The following is a 17,331-nucleotide window of genomic DNA, read 5'->3' as shown; positions in this document are numbered from 1 at the left end:
TCCGTAAGCAGATGTGTTATAAATAGCTACAGAAATTTGATAATAATCCATTAATTGCACAAGTAGAAGCATGTTATTATGTTAGCAAGAAAGTTTATTGTAGTGAAAAGCAAATTTCATGAAAACCATGATTAAGTGTACATGTATGTGGAAGACTATTTAGGGAGTGGATTTTGGCTCATCTTTCACACACAAGGAAGAACAGTCTGCTGGCAATACGAGGGGGTATCAAAAAGTTTTAGAAATCGCCCAGAAGTGAAAGAGCTATATCAATGAAATTTTGTCAGTGCAATCACTGGTCCTTATGTACACTATGGTGCAAAAATGGTCTCATAAGTATGTTTACTTTTTTTTTTACAGGTGCTAGATGTCACTACCTGCCTATGTAACCGCATAACCAGCAAAATGGAGAAAATTGAGGCATGCAGCATGATTAAGTTCCACTTTAAGGGTTACAGTGCCCAGAAAATCTGTGATGAAATAAAAATTCCTTTTCCAAAAAGCGACAGTGACATATCACAATCACCACCGAAGATAACTTTCATTTCATCATCAATTTTCTAGGCACTGCATCCCTTCAAAAGCAGAATCTTAATAATGCTGCTTGCCTCAATTGTCTCAATCTTGCAGTTTATACTCATTTTTGTAAACAATTGGGAGTTGGGCCCTTCTTCCACTCAGGTATTCAATTTGTACTTAAGCATAACAATATGTTTTGCATAGTTACGAACATGTACATTTAAAAATTTATACATAATGGATCATTGTATTGTATTGTCATACGGTGAGAACAATGCCCAGGGATCCATCCATGCACGTTTGTGTGTTGTTACAAATGCAATCATGATCGGCTATGTCGTCAGATAGGAAAAAATAGTGAAATTGTATAAAAAGTGTACGACAATAATTAAGTGTCAAAGTGTATTAAAGATAAGCATTAAGATAGCTTCTGAGCAAGAGAAAGTCTCAGCAAAAATCGTGGAAATAAACACATCAATACCAGTGAGTAGCTTTCCCCCCAGCTTGGCTGGGGAATCCCTCATTCATTGGAAGCTTGTGGCTGCAGTAACCTGTAGCAAGTTGCAGCTTGGCCGGGAAAGCTGCACACAGGTAAATAAGTATGGGCTCTAAACCAAATTCACACATCTGCACAAAACATTTTTTAACAATAACACAGGCTAGATGTCTGTGGTATAGTGCCACTATACCACAGACATCTAGCCTGTGTGGTATAAATAAATGTACATTGTAGTAATATAAAGAGTCTTATGTTTGTCCAAATGTTATGTTGTGTATCAATTGATAAACCGCATTTTGGCTATTCTTTGCTTTTGACGGCGATTTCCATTTCCAACATTCTGCTCACGACGTCCTGCCCTCGCTTTTTCCGATTGCCATATTCTATGATTTCTGTTTTGATCTGTAAGGAAAGGAAATAAAACCAATAAATTGTATGATGAATAAGCAACAAGTAACAACTGGTCTAATAATCTAAGGTTCATATTTTTGTTTCTTTTGAAGGACAGTATAAATGTATAAATAGAAACTGTCACCTCAATCTATGTTACAATCCTACATTCAATTAAATGATAATTAAATCTGGTCAACCAGAAAAACTCAGTGATGCCATGATCGCGGTAGATCCTCTTTAATTTCTCTGAAACATCCCCATGATGATTGCTTGACCTCGGATGACCCTAAATCATCCACCCAGCTGAAGGCCAAAGGTTTTGGTCGAAATGTCGGTGATTCCATCTAACCAAAAAGTGAGTTTTCCTGGTTGACCAGATTTAATTATCATCTAATTGATTAAATCCCAGATGACTGAAAGTACGGTCCATTATGGAGTTTGAGCAAATAAATTACGGATCCAAGCATATACAAACAAGTATTATTTTAAGTCTGATCAATTGTATTGGTATATTAACGCTTGCTTCGAATTAATTAAGCTTTTATAAAAAACACTATATATGCTTGTAGACGGGTTTTACGGTATACACAGTGTTAATCCTACATTCAATTAATTCATAAAGCTGAATGGAGATGGGGCCATGATAATTGGTTCAGTTTCATGTTCATACAAAATGCAGGATTAGCCTGTAGCAGTAATACGGGGGCTCTGGATCTGAAAAAGCTGTAAAAATTCCTGTGTCAGGATCTGTAAGGCAATAGAAACAAATTTTGTTTGAACTTTCAATCGAGGATCGATGCTTGGTTGATCCTTATTTGTTATTAAGTATAAATTTATTTGCTGTTGTTAAGTAGTTGGTATTTCATTAATAACAAGCATCGAAGCAGCATCGACGGTTGATCCAAAGTTCAAACAAATTTAGCTCTGGTGCCTAACAGATCTATGTACCATGAAATTATGCCTATTTTAACTTGAAAAAAGATTCCAATAAAAATATAACCCCTGTAGAGATTTCAGAAACCCATGCATATGCTCCCATAACAATTTTATGCATGTATTAAGCTTATTTGAACTATTGAAAGGGACATGATGTGAAAAAAAGTTGTGAACTTAAAAATCTGGGAACTACTGTCAACTACATAATATTTTATATACATGTATGCTCCCAGTGGAACTGGAAATGATGGGGCTTTGGGAGCTGAAGACATACCAGTACAAGGGAATCTGTGGAGCTGCAAACTAAAATTGTTGACTCTTTAGGGGATTATATTAAACAGAAACAGTGTCTATCAGAGTTTTTAGGAATGAGAGTGATCTTTAAAAATTAAATATCTTTCAGAGCTCTCTCTAGTGTCTATGATTCAGGGGTCTTTTGAAGCTGCACAGTCCAAAATCAGGCCTCTGTCCAGGGGAGCATACCTGTTTGGCCATTTGTATAAGTACCCACATTCAAGCACACTGTTAAAAGTGGTACTTACACAAATAATAGTACAAGACAGGTTTAACTTACCATGCTTACGATCATATACAGTTTTAGGATGTCCACAAGACCTGAATGCCCTGCACCCAACAAGTCTAGAAGAATTGAAACTTGAGTCAGATTCAAAACCATATATTTCAAATTTGACATCCGATGGTGAAAACACATGTGACCTAAAGGTTGGCTCTGGGAAATCCCCTTTATTGAATGAAGCACACAGATATTGCGTTTGTGCACAGGTGATACCGGTTGTGTCCAAGGGGAAAGAGATACCAGGAATGGTAAATTGAATTTTACCAAATGGTTGAGAGATGAGTGGCTTTGAAGCTTGGTCGTCAGTTAATACCTAGCAGATTAAACAACAAAAGAAAATTAACAATACCGTTATCTATCTAATTAATATTATTGAGGGTCATGAAGAAAATAACAAAATGTTGCTCACATAAACTGATCGGACGTATGGATCCATCAAGTACTTCTGATCATATGGGCCTTTCAGTGACAGGTTACAATTTGCTCAAAAAGTCTAGCTTCAAATTCGCTCACTATAGCTTCACATTCGAAGCTACGCATTCAAAGCTAGAGTGCCAAGCTAATCAGTGAGCAAATTTGAAGCTAGACTTTTTGAGCAAATTGTAACCTAGCGGATATTATCAAAATTGCCAATAATTACATCAGAAATAAATATGAACGACAACCTACTTGTTCGATGTATCCTATTTTATTTCCACTCCCATCAGCCTTGCTACTGGCCCACATTGCTACTTTCCATAGGTGTTTGCCTTCTATCTGCTGGCCACGGTTATTCACAGAGACTTGCAAATCTAAAGTAATGTCGTTTCTAGTTTCAGGGAATATCGATGGAACACCGAGAAGCTTAACAATGGAGACAGGAACATCTGAAGATGAAAATGCAGCATCAAAATTAAAAGACAGTGCAGTTACTTTGTTGATTTTGAAATGCAATGAAACCCCGGAATGAAACAGTGGTTGCTTTATTGAGTTTCTCGATCATAATGATTTCATTGGTCTATATAACTATGATAACCAAAGGACTGGGAAAAGTTATGATGTGCGAAATAATCGCAAACCAAGTGAATTTTAAAAAAGTTGATTGTTGATTGATTTAGTTAATTACTAACATTCGAGTTTTTCTTTGTTTTTTGTTTTGTACTAGCAATTCTTCGTAAATGTGTTGATAACAAAACTGTAGCAAAACGTTGAGCCACAAATTTAATTCATTTAAGGGGGTACTACACCCATTGATTTTTTTTTTTTTTTGCATTTTTTGCATTTTGTGAAGAAATTACAAAAAAAATGGACAAAGTGGTATGCAAAATGAAGGGCAAATCTTCTCGTTTTATTGGTGGCATCGGTATCAACGTAGCTTACATGCTTTTAAAAGTAGAAGCCAAAAGGTGGTACATCACTGATGATTTAAATTCACTTCATTTTGGAAAGCTTACTATCAACGGATTTCGATAAAATTTTGGATATGTGTTGCTAACACGTTAGGGAAATAAAGTTGATATGTAAAATGGGAATAAGTGGTTCCTGATTTCTTTTATGACTTCATGAACTTGGTGCTCCACAACTATCAAAAAGGAACTGGTTAAAATGCTTCTATTTTCAATGTTGAGCTATATTTTGTATTTTTAACTTGCGACATTATTTCACTGAAACTTAATTAAGCCACAGGTAACAGGTTACCACAACCATACTACAACAAAGAAAAAAAAAATTGTATTTCTTGTCACCTATACTACCATATTGGGTAGCTTAACGTTTGTGATTTTGGTAACTATTTTATATTTATTTGTGAAATCCATCGCAACTAGGCATTCTAAATTGTACTCACCATTTACATCCCAAGGTATATTAGTATATCCACCTTGCACTTCTCGATATATATCCAGTTAAAGACAGAATATCAAAATTATTCCTCATTATGATATCACAAACTCTCACATGTGTATTCAAAATTGATGCTTAAATTTGACCTGAACCAATTGACCTATAACCTGACATACGGTGACCTAATAGCCTTTTCTTCTCCTAACAACACATTATAATATTATTGACTAATGACTATACATCCATTGTGTAAGTGTTTATATATTTTGCATGCACCACTAGATTTTCTATAGAGAGTATAACAAAGGATTTAATGTATTCTATTCATGTACCCTACTTGAACATGCTGAATAGAATAAATCATGGTTTGTTATGAAACACGCATCTGAGTAACTAGGATACAGTAAACAAAATATATATAGGGCTAAAATGACTTACTACAATTGTTTAAAAGCACTTTTTTTTTCTTTTTTTTAATATTTTTTTATTTCACATGATCCGTGCATATATCGCCTAGCTATAAATGAAAAAATATTTATTTAGACCAATCAAACCAATATATGGGTGTAGTACGCCCTTAACATCAAAAATGATTCAAGGATTTGGCCTTATCGCCCAGGTTACATAACTTACCATATGGACAAATACCACAGCATTCATCGTCAAAATTTAATGGTGTGGTACAGAATAAGGAAGGACAAGATTCTATAAAGCAGAGATGTGTCGAGTTATTACATTCACATGACATACATGAATCTATATTGACCGTTTCCCCATGATAAATAGCATTACCACGGAATGAGCATGGCAACTGGTCGCCAGATGGTAAACCACTATTCCCTGGTTCATGATCTGTGGATGAGAAAACATGAGTAATGGACAGTAATTTGATAAATTTGGTCCCCAGTCACTAGTGAATCTACATGTACACTATTTTAAAACGCAAATATTTTATGTGTGACCACTTCCCAGAGAAATGTATATGTATATGGTTTTGTTGTTGTTGTTTTTTGGGGTGTTTTGTTTGTTTGGCAATTGATGTCAGTCACTGGTAAACCTACACTACTAGATGAATCATGTAATTGTCATAACTGACCATTTCAAGAGAGTTTTGTGTGTGTCACCAGTCCGTGGTAAAACAACACTGCTGACCATTTCAAGATAGAAGTTTTGTGTGTGTCACCATGCACTGGTAAAACTACACTGCTGACCATTTCAAGGCATGAGTTTAGTGTGTGTTACCATACACTGATAAAACTGCACTACTGAGCATTTTAAGTCAAAAGATTTTGGGTGTGTCTCCATACTCTGGTGAAACTACACTACTGGGTATTTCAAGGTTTTGTGTGTCGCCATTCACTTGTAAAACTACACTGCTAACTATTTCAAGACCTGCGTTTTGTTTATGTCACCATACACTGGTAAATCTACACTGCTGCATGCTGACCATTTCAAGGCATGAGTTTTGTGTGTGTCACCATATGCTGGTAAAACTACACAACTGACCATTACAACACATGATTTGTGTGTGTGTCACCATACACGGGTACAACTATATCTCTGACCATTTCAAGACAGGAGTTTTGTGAGTGTCACCATTCACTGGTAAAACTACACTGCTGAGCATTTCAAGACAGGAGTTTTGTGTGTGTCACCATTCACTGGTAAAACTACATTGCTGACCATTTCAAGCCATGAGTTTTGTGTGTGTCACCATACACTGGTAAAACTACTGACCATTTCAAGACGGGAATTTTGTTTGTGTCACCATTCACTGGTAAAACCACACTGCTGACCATTTAAAGACAGGAGTTTTTGTGTGTCGCCATACACTGGTAAAACTACACTGCTGACCATATCAAGACATGAATTTTGTGTGTGTCACCATACACTGGTAAAATTTCACTGCTGAGCATTTCAAGACAGGAGTTTTGTGTGTGTCACCATACACTGGTAAAACTACACTGCTGACCATTTCAAGATGTGATTTTTGTTTGTGTCACCATTCACTGGTAAAACCACACTGCTGACCATTTAAAGACAGGAGTTTTTTTGTGTCGCCATTCACTTATAAAACTACACAACTAACCATTTCAAGACATGCGTTTTGTGTGTATCGCCATACACTGATAAAACTACACTACTGACCATTTCAAGACAGGGGTTTTGTGTGTATCACCATACACTGGTAAAACTACACTGCTGACCATTTCAAGACTAAAACTACACTGCTTACCATTTCAAGACAGGGGTTTAGTGTGTGTCACCATACACTGGTAAAACTACACTGCTGACCATTTCAAGATTAAAACTACACTGCTGACCATTTCAAGACATGCATTCTTTGCGTGTCACCATTCACTGGTAAAACTACTATACCCTGCCAACATTTCAACACATAAATTTTGAGTGTGTCACGTTGAGGCCCAATATACACCTTTATCGTCCATTTTTGTACAACGTTTTAAAATCGTAAGCATGAAACGTCCTGCATAATTATGTTTACATGATATGGTTTCCTATCATTTCCAGTAATAAATAACAAAAATCGGTTTTGGACTAATAGAAAGTTTAACGAAAGGTAACATACATGAAACTTATGTATTGAAATGGTCAGCAGTGTAGTTTTACAAGTAAATGGTGACACACACAAAACTCATATCTTGAAATGGTCACCAGTATCATGGTTTTACCAGTTTTGGGTGACAAACGCAAATTCATGTCTTGAAATGGTCAGCAGTGTAGATTCGCAATCGCCAGTGCCGACTGCTGCTGACACACAAAAATACGCATATCTTGAAATGGTCAGTAATGTAGTTTCACCAATGTAAGCTATGGTGACAGCCCTCAACCCCGTGCCACCCTCTAATTTTGGCGGCCTTAATTTCGGTGTATTGAGCACAAAGGATGCTCTGATAATTACATGGAGCCATTTGGCGGTTACGTTTGAGTGTTACGGCGACAGGGAAGGGTATTAAACATCTACTCATTCCTTAGACTAGGGCAGGGTTAATGCGTTTATTTTATTAATTGTAATTCAATTTAAGTGTGTCAACAGCTCTCGTCTTTTTGAAATGGCAGTCGTGGCAAACGAAAAGAACTGAGCGTGTGGATTAATTGTCTAAAAAGTCCGAAAATCCTGAAAATCATCATATTTACTTTAAGTTCTTAACTACTGGTAATAGAGTTTTCCTACGGACATACGATAGATACCTTTGCAGCTTGTAAACCTGCGGCACGTGGTAAGCCTACCGGCATTAGGAGTATAATCATTGGCAGCCTCAACACCAAGGATATCAAATCCTACGTCAGACGCAGACCATACACGAGATCTGTAAAGTAGTTCTGGAGAGTCGCCTTTATTGAATGAAGCACACAGGTATTTGACTTCTTTGCAGCTAGCACCAGTTGTGTTGATGCGAAAGTAAATACCATTAATTGTGAATGATGCGAAGTTTAAGAGTGAATCTGAAGCTTGAGAGCGAGTTAAGACCTGTTGATGAGAATCGGATATTCTATTAGACTATCACATCATATCATATTTAATACGATTGTTTGAATAGTGAATAGTCTATTCATATAACCGTATCAATATGATTGGTACCCACAGTTTCTAGCCTTATATGGAGAGGATTGTTAGTTTGTTACATCAAAATGCAATTTAAGAGACACTTCAGCTGATATTAATGCAATCGACAGTCGACATTCAATGCTATAAATCTTGCATGTTTCAAATAGATTCCGTGCTTCATGTGGAAGGGCAGTCTCGTCATTAACTATCGAAAACTGAATGGGCACAAATCATTTCCATGTACAATACTCAAAACTATTAAAGGATCGTCGTCGTGGTCCTATGGGTCATGACTGACCCTTTGTGACCCTGTTGATGATGGTATTCCAGCAGCTTCTGTCTTGAGCCAGACGGTGGGCTGCGACGAGAGAAAGGCCTGTTAATTGTTTAATTCCATCAGTCCATCTAAGCTTCTGTCTACCTCTTCTACGACTGCCTTCTACGTGACCTTGCATAATTATCTTCTCAATGCTGTCACCATCTCTTCTAGAAATGTGGTCAAAATACACCAGTTTAAAACGATCTATTTTTTGGCACATGGAAGCATGGTCTCCAATTTGGTTTCTTACAAATTCGTTGGTCTTATGTTCTTTCCACGATATTCTCAGCATCTTCCGCCAGCACTACATTTCAAACGCCATGATCTTTTTTTTATCTGTCATTCCAACCGCCCACGTTTCACAGCCATACAAGGCAATCGGGAAAACCAGAGCATCCATAATATGAATCTTGGTAGATTTAGAAATGCCTCTGTCTTTCCATATATCTGTCAACGCAATTGCCGATGATCTTGCCATGGCTAGGCGTCTTCTGATTTCCTGTGAACTGCCCCCTGCATTGTCTATAAGTGATCCCAGAAAGTTGAAAGTGTCAACTTGTTCCACATCTTCTCCATTCACCTTCACTTGCTGATTTGTATCTCCTCCACAGATCATTATCTTTGTTTTCTTGACATAGAGATGCAGCCCAAATTCCTCACTGCTTGCTTTTACTCTGTCTATGAGGTCCTGAAGCTCATCTGATGACTTTGCAATAAGGGTGGTGTCGTCAGCGTATCTGAGGTTGTTTATCTTTCGTCCTCCGACTGACACCTGACCTGTAACACCAACAAATGCTCTCCTCATGATGTACTCTGCATATATGTTGTACGGTGACAGAATGCATCCTTGACGAACGCCTTGGCCAATAGTGAACCACTCACTGTCTCCACTCTCTGTTCTAACGGTGGCTTCTTGGTTGTGATATAATGAGCAAATCAGATCGGTCACATGCTCGGAGAACCCTATTTCTTTCATTATTCTCCATATCTGCCTATGATGCACACAATCAAATGCCTTTGAGTAGTCAATGAAGCAAAGGTATAATGGTTGCTGGAATTCCCTATTTTTCTCCATTAAATTCCTCAAATTCCCAATTTGGTTTCTTGTCCCTCTTCCCCTTCTAAAGCCAGCCTGCTCTGGTGGTAATTCATTCTCAAGATGATTTCTAATTCTCTCAGCAATGATATGGATGAGGACTTTACTAGCATGTGAAATTAAGGCGATGGTGCGGTTGTTAGCACATTCCTTTGTGTCTCCCTTCTTTGGTAAAGGTAAGAATACTGCTTTTTTCCAGTCCTCTGGCCATTCTTTACTCTGCCAAATCTTGTTACATAGTCTGTGAATTATTGCAACACCTTCCCTTCACTCTCTTTCAACAGTTCTGCCTGGATGTTGTCAATTCCTGGTGATTTACCATTCTTGAGCCTCTTCATTGCTTGGTTTACCTCGCTCATCAGGATCTCTGGTTCACTGTCAGTGTTTTTGCTTTCAACCCCATCTTCCACCTCTGCCTTGTCTTCTTGAGATGCATATAATTTTTCACAGTATTGTTTCCATCTTGATTTAATTTCTCCAACCTCCGTTAGGATGGTTCCATTTTCATCCTTCAGTACGTTGAGTCTTGGAACGGGTCTGGAAGTCAGTGCTTTGATATTTTTATACATATCTTTGGTGTTGCCTGATACACTATCCTTTTCCACTTCAGCACATTTCTTGGTAATGAAAGAAGTTTTATCTCTTCTGATTTGTGGCTGGATTTTCCTGTTCAACTCACGATACTCTCCACGTTGATCTTTGTTCTTAACCTTTCTTCTTTGATCAGCCAATTTGAAGACCTCTTCTGTGAGCCAGGGTTTTTTCTTGCTCTTACATCTGGGAAGAGTCCCTTGAGCTGTTTCTGTCACTGCTTTCTTGATGTTTTGCCACAGTTCTTCTGGAGTAAATTCTTCGGAGTCAGTCTCCATTAGACTCTGGAACTGGTTCTTAACTTCCACTCTGTATTGGTCATTGATCTTGCTTACATCAAATCTGGCTGGTTTTCGCTGTCGCTTGATCCTCCTTAGTTTCATTTTCATGGTAGATATCAGAAGGATTAAAGGATAAGACTGATTTATTAGCATTTTTTCAAAAACAGTATTGACTTGATATAGTAATTCAGATGAGTGTCATTTCATTCAATAAATGCCCGGGCAACAGAACACTTGTACTACCGAGTACCGGGTCCCATAAAACTGAAATGAGTATTTTGGTCAACACCATTGAAATATAAAAGACAGAATGCAAGTCAGGATTCTCAGCTCACCATCTTTGTAGACAACTCTCTACTATCTTTGAATCTCATTTTGCAAATTGGGCAATTCCAGTTGAAATCTACACACCCCATAGAAGGGAGTATAATTTCAAATGGAGTCACCCATTCAGGTAACCTCATTTGAAATCCAAACTCCCTGTGTGGCAGGTTAAGGTCATGTCTTCCATAGGGGGGTAAAATTATGGATGTAAACTGCAATAGCCCAATCACGTTTTTATTGACGCTTACCTGTTCTATGAAACCTATTTTGTTTCCACTTCCGTCAGAATTTGTACTGGCCCAAACTCCTACTTTCCACAGACCACTGCCTTCTATAAGCCAATGTCCACCTTCATTTACACGAAGATGCAAGCCAATACTCATGTCGTCTATGGTACCTGCTTTGACTGCCTTTACCGGGTCAATTGCTACTCCATAAACGGGAACCACTGGAATGAGTCGGAAAACAGTTGTGTTAAATTATTTCAGAAATAATGGAAAGAAAATATAAAAATATAAGTGTTTCATTTAGCATTGGTTTTACTGATACGCTCCCGGAGGATGGCCTATACTTTCAAAGTTCTTTGTTTTGAAATTACCTCGGCTTTTTTTAAAAACTTTGCTGATAAAATCCAAGACCAGATATTTCAATAAATTTTCATTTTAGATGATTCAAAAATGGTTAATTTTCATTTTCCTGCCCATCGTAAACTAAACTTGAGTATTAACAAGTCTTCCCGGTATGTATCGTTTGCAAAATACATTCTGAAGAAACTTACAACGCAATACAACTTTTGTGCAATGTCTGTATACTGTGTGACTCTATAAACGAAAAGAGACCGTTTAGATGCAATTTCAGGCAAATTGCAGACAATATTTTAAGCGACTTATTTGAAATTATAAGATATATTGTGAATTACAAACAAGTAACTATTTTGATTTGCTTTCTTACGGAAGGGGCAAAAAGAGCAACACTCGTCGTCAACATAGATAGGCTTCCCTGGGTTGCATCGAAGTGGTCGGCAAGATTGTTTATCACATCTGACGGTGCCATCGTCGCATGAGCATGTAGTACATCTATCCGCCTTCAATCTATCTTCGTGGGTGATTATGGTACCATTGTAAAAACAACTTCGAAGTCCTTCACTGACATCTTGAATTAGGCGATCTGTCGTAGAAAAGTGAATAAATTTATCAAATCGTTATAGAAATGAGGAGGCTAATAATTTTATCAAGAAAAACGAAGTTGGATAGTGGAAGAAGTGAATTCCGGTTACGTGGATATCTGTCAGATAGGTTAGGACAGCCAGTCACAGACTCGCGCTCGTGAAAACAGGAAGAAGAAGTTCTGCATGCTTCCTTGGGAAATGAGCAACTATTTTTTATATGTGCATGCTAATTTCAAACAAGTTGATTAGTCATCTTTATTTTTCACAATTGATCAGTACATCCATTTAAATAGCGCTGTCTATAACACGGGAACCAATGCTATAGCTGACTAAAAGGAATATTCGACTCTCTTGTCATGCTTGTTTTCAGCGTTTATTATGTAATAATATTGTGGATTTTGTATGAAGAAAAACAAATTATAAGGCGAGAGTTCCCTTTAGATACCAACGCAATTGCGTCAGACGGAAAGTATCTCGGACTGAAAGATTGCGTAAGTCAGACCCAAAACTGTCTTTGTGTGCATGAATATGCCCGTACGCAATGCCAACAAAAAGCACTATAACAAAACTACCATATTTGAGTGGCCACGATAATCCCACTTGAAGTATTGAATTATTGTTTGAAGTAATGACTGACCGCTATCACTATGAGTTAATAACAATGCCGGCAAAATCATTGAGAATATACCAGTATTGACTAAAATCTAATTAACGCGGGCTGCAGTAGCTTACAGATTTCGGTTCCTTGATTAATCTTGCTCCTCGCGTAAATTTTCTGCTATAAAGCTCTATAACTTGTATTTCGCACGGCAATAACATTTTCTTTCAATCTGTCTGAAGATTTTGAGCTCTCATCCTCAAGGTCAGAAACCATTGCGTCTGATTCAGAGCATTTCATATCTAAAGGGGACATGCGCTTTGCACTTAGTTGGGAGCTTACCGTCACACTGTGTAAAGGCTCGGCATCCAACAAGTTTATCAGCGATAAACGATTGGTCAAATTCGCCTCTTACGCCATATACATTAAATGGTACAAAATGTATTCCATGTCGTGTAATTGCTAATTCGTTTTTGTTGAACGAAGCACATAAATACTTGAGCTCTTCACAAGATAAGTTGGATGCGTCTAGATTGTATTCCGTTTGGAAAGTGAGTCCAATGCCACCGAAATCTACAAATCTATGAAGTGGTTGAGAACTTTCTAATTTATTCTCGGCCAAGACCTGTGTGTATAAGAAATCAAAATGTATACGTCAATCACATAGAGACAGTAAACATATACCCATGAACATGTGGTTCACATTTTATGATAACATGAATTTGATCAACATTACAAAATGGAAAAAATAGTGACTTTCAGGGAATGAAGACTTACTTGGTTTCTTTCTCAGTAAAGTTTGAACAATTTGTGGAAACAGAAACCTTTACTAAGCTCTTTAATCACATCTGTTTATTATAACTACCGTCAAGGTTTCGGCTTTCATTTTTGCTAGCTCTTTTCTGAGCCACCACAAAGGACAGTATTCATTTATACTCCTTGCTATTTTGTTAGATCCTGATGAAGGTTTAACAGTCTTATAATAAGTTGTAACCTTTCCAACTGTAATTTTACACGTCGTGGAAGCAATCAAAACATAATCATGGTTCACTTAGTGTGATGTAAAACATAACTTGATCATTACTCTTGCTATGAAATGCCAAGCTGCATCAACCTTTAACAAAATTCTTATCGGTCTATTACCCCGGCATTACCCTCGAGGGCAAATCTTACTACACTAGTAATAGACTAGTAATATGTCAACACAGTATCTTAGAGTTTCAATATCTTTACCTCATCCCTATCTTTATCCTTACCTGATCGACAAAACCTATTTTCTTTCCGCTTCCATCAGGATTAGCACTGGCCCACATCCCAACTTTCCAGAGATTAATACCTTCAACGGGCTGTCCATGGTCGTTCACTGCGATATCCAAGAAGACTTTGATGGTGTTGACAATGCCTGCTTTGACTGCTCGAACCGTGTCATTACGAATACTGACGTCATAGACCGGAACATCTGCAGACAATAATGTTTTAAAATTAAACTTGACATCACACGTTATTATAACAAATGTTATGCATCTATTGAATGGAACAAAAATAAATTATGATATAATTGTTGCATCTGGCCATTATATTTATGAATATAATATATTCCTTTATTTTACAATTGCGACTTTGTTTCAAACTTGAGTAAAAAATAAAAAATGACTGTGGCATACAATTTTGCATAATTATATAAGTACTGTCTAGGCTAACAGAACACTTTAGATGGATTCATTTAATGCTCGGGTTCAAAAGTTATCTGAATATAAAGGGGTCTAGAATATGGTTATGCCACTTTCACCATAATTGAGGATGTCAAGCTTGTTGTACTTGGGAAATTGATCGGCATTGTACATATATCGGGCAGTTCGTATCAAGGAGAACAAAAACTATCACTGTCATAAAAATCGGTTTCTACTGCGAAAACATATAGAAAGAAATATCAGCCGCAGTTTTTGCCATGAGCTCTAAACATAATAAATTTATTTATTCATTTCAACCATTTCAAAATATATGTAAGAATAAGAAATGTTTTCATTGTTTTTCTTTTGTTTTCTTTGATGCGCTCTGTACGGTAACTATACAAAACCATTTCCGTGGTACAACAAGCCTGATATAATATGTCGATTTGGGTGAAAGTGGCAAAACCTGTTTTCTAGACCCTTTTATATTCGGATATAACTTTTGAACCCGAACATTAAATGAATCCAACTAAAGTGCCTCTGCTAGCCGAGACAGAATTTATTTAATACACAAAATTGTATGCCACTGTCATTTTTATTTTTTACTCAAGTTTGAAACAAACTCACGATTGTATAATAAAGGAATATATTATTTCTTACTCGTTTTCTACCCACCGTATTATATAATCGGACATCACTTTTGAACCAGAGTATAAATGAAACCAACTAAAGTTCCCCTGATGGTAGCCTATAAACATTACTTATTAAAGCATGAAATATTATGTTGTTGCGCTTTTTATTCGCTAATTTGAAACTGTGATTGTATCATCACTTACCGCATCATCATTTATATCTTCATCTTCGCCTGATTTACTTTAGGGCACAGTGGGCCTGGGCCCAGGGGTCATGATCTGAGGGGCTCACAATTTTAAAAAGAAAACGAATAATACAAAATCCTTTTTAAACATTTTTTTCAAAACGGAAGGAAGACAGTGGAAGAGGAAGTGGAAACACGTTGTAATGTGAATCTTCCTTTGTCCCGGTTTTAGCCCCAATTGTCATAATTTTGTCCCATTTTAGTAGCATTAAAATTACACATTCGCGCACATTTGTATACAGCCTGTCTCCAAAAAAATTGTGCAAGTAAAAAGCGCCCTCTGTGGCAATTATAAAATAGGGCATAGTCTTAGCTCTCAAACGCCGTTTGTTCTGTTCAATTTGCTTTTTTTAATCTCGAGATATGTTTAGTTAACAACGAAAGGGTAAAATCACAAATTTGCCACTTTTACTAGGGAAGAGGGCTGTACATGTAAATCAATGATAGCATCGGGTTAATCAAGAGCTCCTTCGTGAAATCAAAAGAATGCATCAATTACACAACAATACAAAATTGCTTTTTACTGTTTTATCATGATACAGTTATAATGATTCTCTTTTCCCACTTAAAACAGATTAAAAGATAAATAAATATTTCACATTCTGCTGTAAAATTAAATACATGTGCATGTCAATGATTTGATCATGGTAAATACTGTTTTCTTTGTCACTCAAGACATGTTAAAAGACAAATATTGCACACTTATAGGTTAATTAAGAGAAATTAGACAAAATAATGCACGCGCGCTGATGTTGATGCGTCTAATGCACGAGCCCAGAAGGGGGAGTGCATTAGACGCATCATCATTGGCTATCATTGATTTACATGTACATCTCTCTTCCCTAGTAAAAGTGGCACAATTGTGATTTTACCCTATCGTTGTTAACTAAACATATCTTGAGATTAAAGCAAGCAAATTGAACAGAACAAACGGCATTTGAGAGCTAAGACTGTACCCTTTTTTTAATCTTTGGACAGCCATGGTGTTACTGTCTATGATTTATTAACAAAATACTAAGACTGTACCCTTGACGTTGATGTAAGCATCATATCACAACGGTATTTTCTAATTACCAAACAGGGTGGTTTTCACTTGCACAATTTTTTTGAGACAGGCTGTAGTGGTGGGGTGGGTGGGGTGTGACATTCGATTAGACCCGTGTCCAGGGGTGAGCAAAAGGTAAATCCATCAGCCCAGCCACCTTATCTGTGCTTTTAGATTTGATAAGGGTTGTATCTGTGATTAGTTATAGCGCATTGTAAACATTCATTACAACACTCATCAGAAGTTCTGGCACTAAAATAATGTGTTTTCGGAATTTAACTTCACTTTGATAAATACATATAAAATTTATTCGTCAAGTACTACTTACCGAAAGGGCACACATCGCAACACTCGTTTTTATAACTCATCGGTCTTGAACAGAATAACTGGAAACAAGCTATCTCATCGCACCGAATCGTAGAATTGAAGCATTCACAAATAACGCATTTGTTTTCCTCGAAAGTGTCTCCATGTGAAATTGAATTTCCGTTATGAATACATGATTGCAAATCGTTTTCATCTGGTATTGTCGGTGACGTATGGGTTTCATGACAAAAAAGTGCACACAAGCTCACGATCACTATATGCCAAAGTTTGGTTTCCATAATAATACTCATCATTTATTGAGATGTTGCATGATGGTTGACGTTGCATCAAAAGCGGTAGGCAGGAGAATGCGTGTTTCCAGGTAGAATCTAATCTTGATTTCACTGATTTTAAGTCAACTTCGAGACGGTTTTCAAGTGTCAAGTCATAAATACACTATAACGACTGCAAGTATTATTGTTTTATATGTTTAACCTATGACCCAGTCTAACCCTTTGACCTACGTGGGGGTAAATGACTTGAAAAATCATTTAGTGTCTGAATGTACTATTAAATACTCTGGTCTATATGAACCGATGCAATTTAGCTACAAACCTCCAATTATTGCTTTAAAATAGCGTGTCTGCTCTCCTGCTCCTTTCTTCAATAGCTTTCTACGCAGCATGTCAGTTGCGGTTATCCTGTAGCAAAATATGTATTATACCAGTGAAGTTTACAAG

General features: G+C 37.0%; 1 protein-coding gene across 1 annotated transcript; it reads right to left on the bottom strand.

Moving 5' to 3' along the window:
* Positions 1-642: 642 nt before the first annotated feature.
* On the bottom strand, positions 643-17,038 carry LOC140151113 (uncharacterized). Its single transcript, XM_072173336.1, has 10 exons — positions 16,614-17,038; positions 13,950-14,152; positions 13,036-13,318; positions 11,879-12,094; positions 11,176-11,375; positions 7,959-8,238; positions 5,379-5,597; positions 3,594-3,790; positions 2,922-3,237; positions 643-1,420 (listed from the first exon to the last, which is right to left on the bottom strand). The coding sequence occupies exons 1-10, from the start codon at positions 16,903-16,905 to the stop codon at positions 1,296-1,298; spliced, it is 2,331 nt and encodes a 776-aa protein (XP_072029437.1). The 5' UTR covers positions 16,906-17,038; the 3' UTR covers positions 643-1,295.
* Positions 17,039-17,331: the final 293 nt, after the last annotated feature.

The sequence above is a fragment of the Amphiura filiformis genome, chromosome 4, assembly GCF_039555335.1.
Source record: "Amphiura filiformis chromosome 4, Afil_fr2py, whole genome shotgun sequence".
In the NCBI taxonomy this organism is placed as follows: Eukaryota; Metazoa; Echinodermata; class Ophiuroidea; order Amphilepidida; family Amphiuridae; genus Amphiura; species Amphiura filiformis.
Note: the sequence above shows the minus strand (reverse complement) of the source record. Positions and strands in the feature narration are given on the sequence as shown.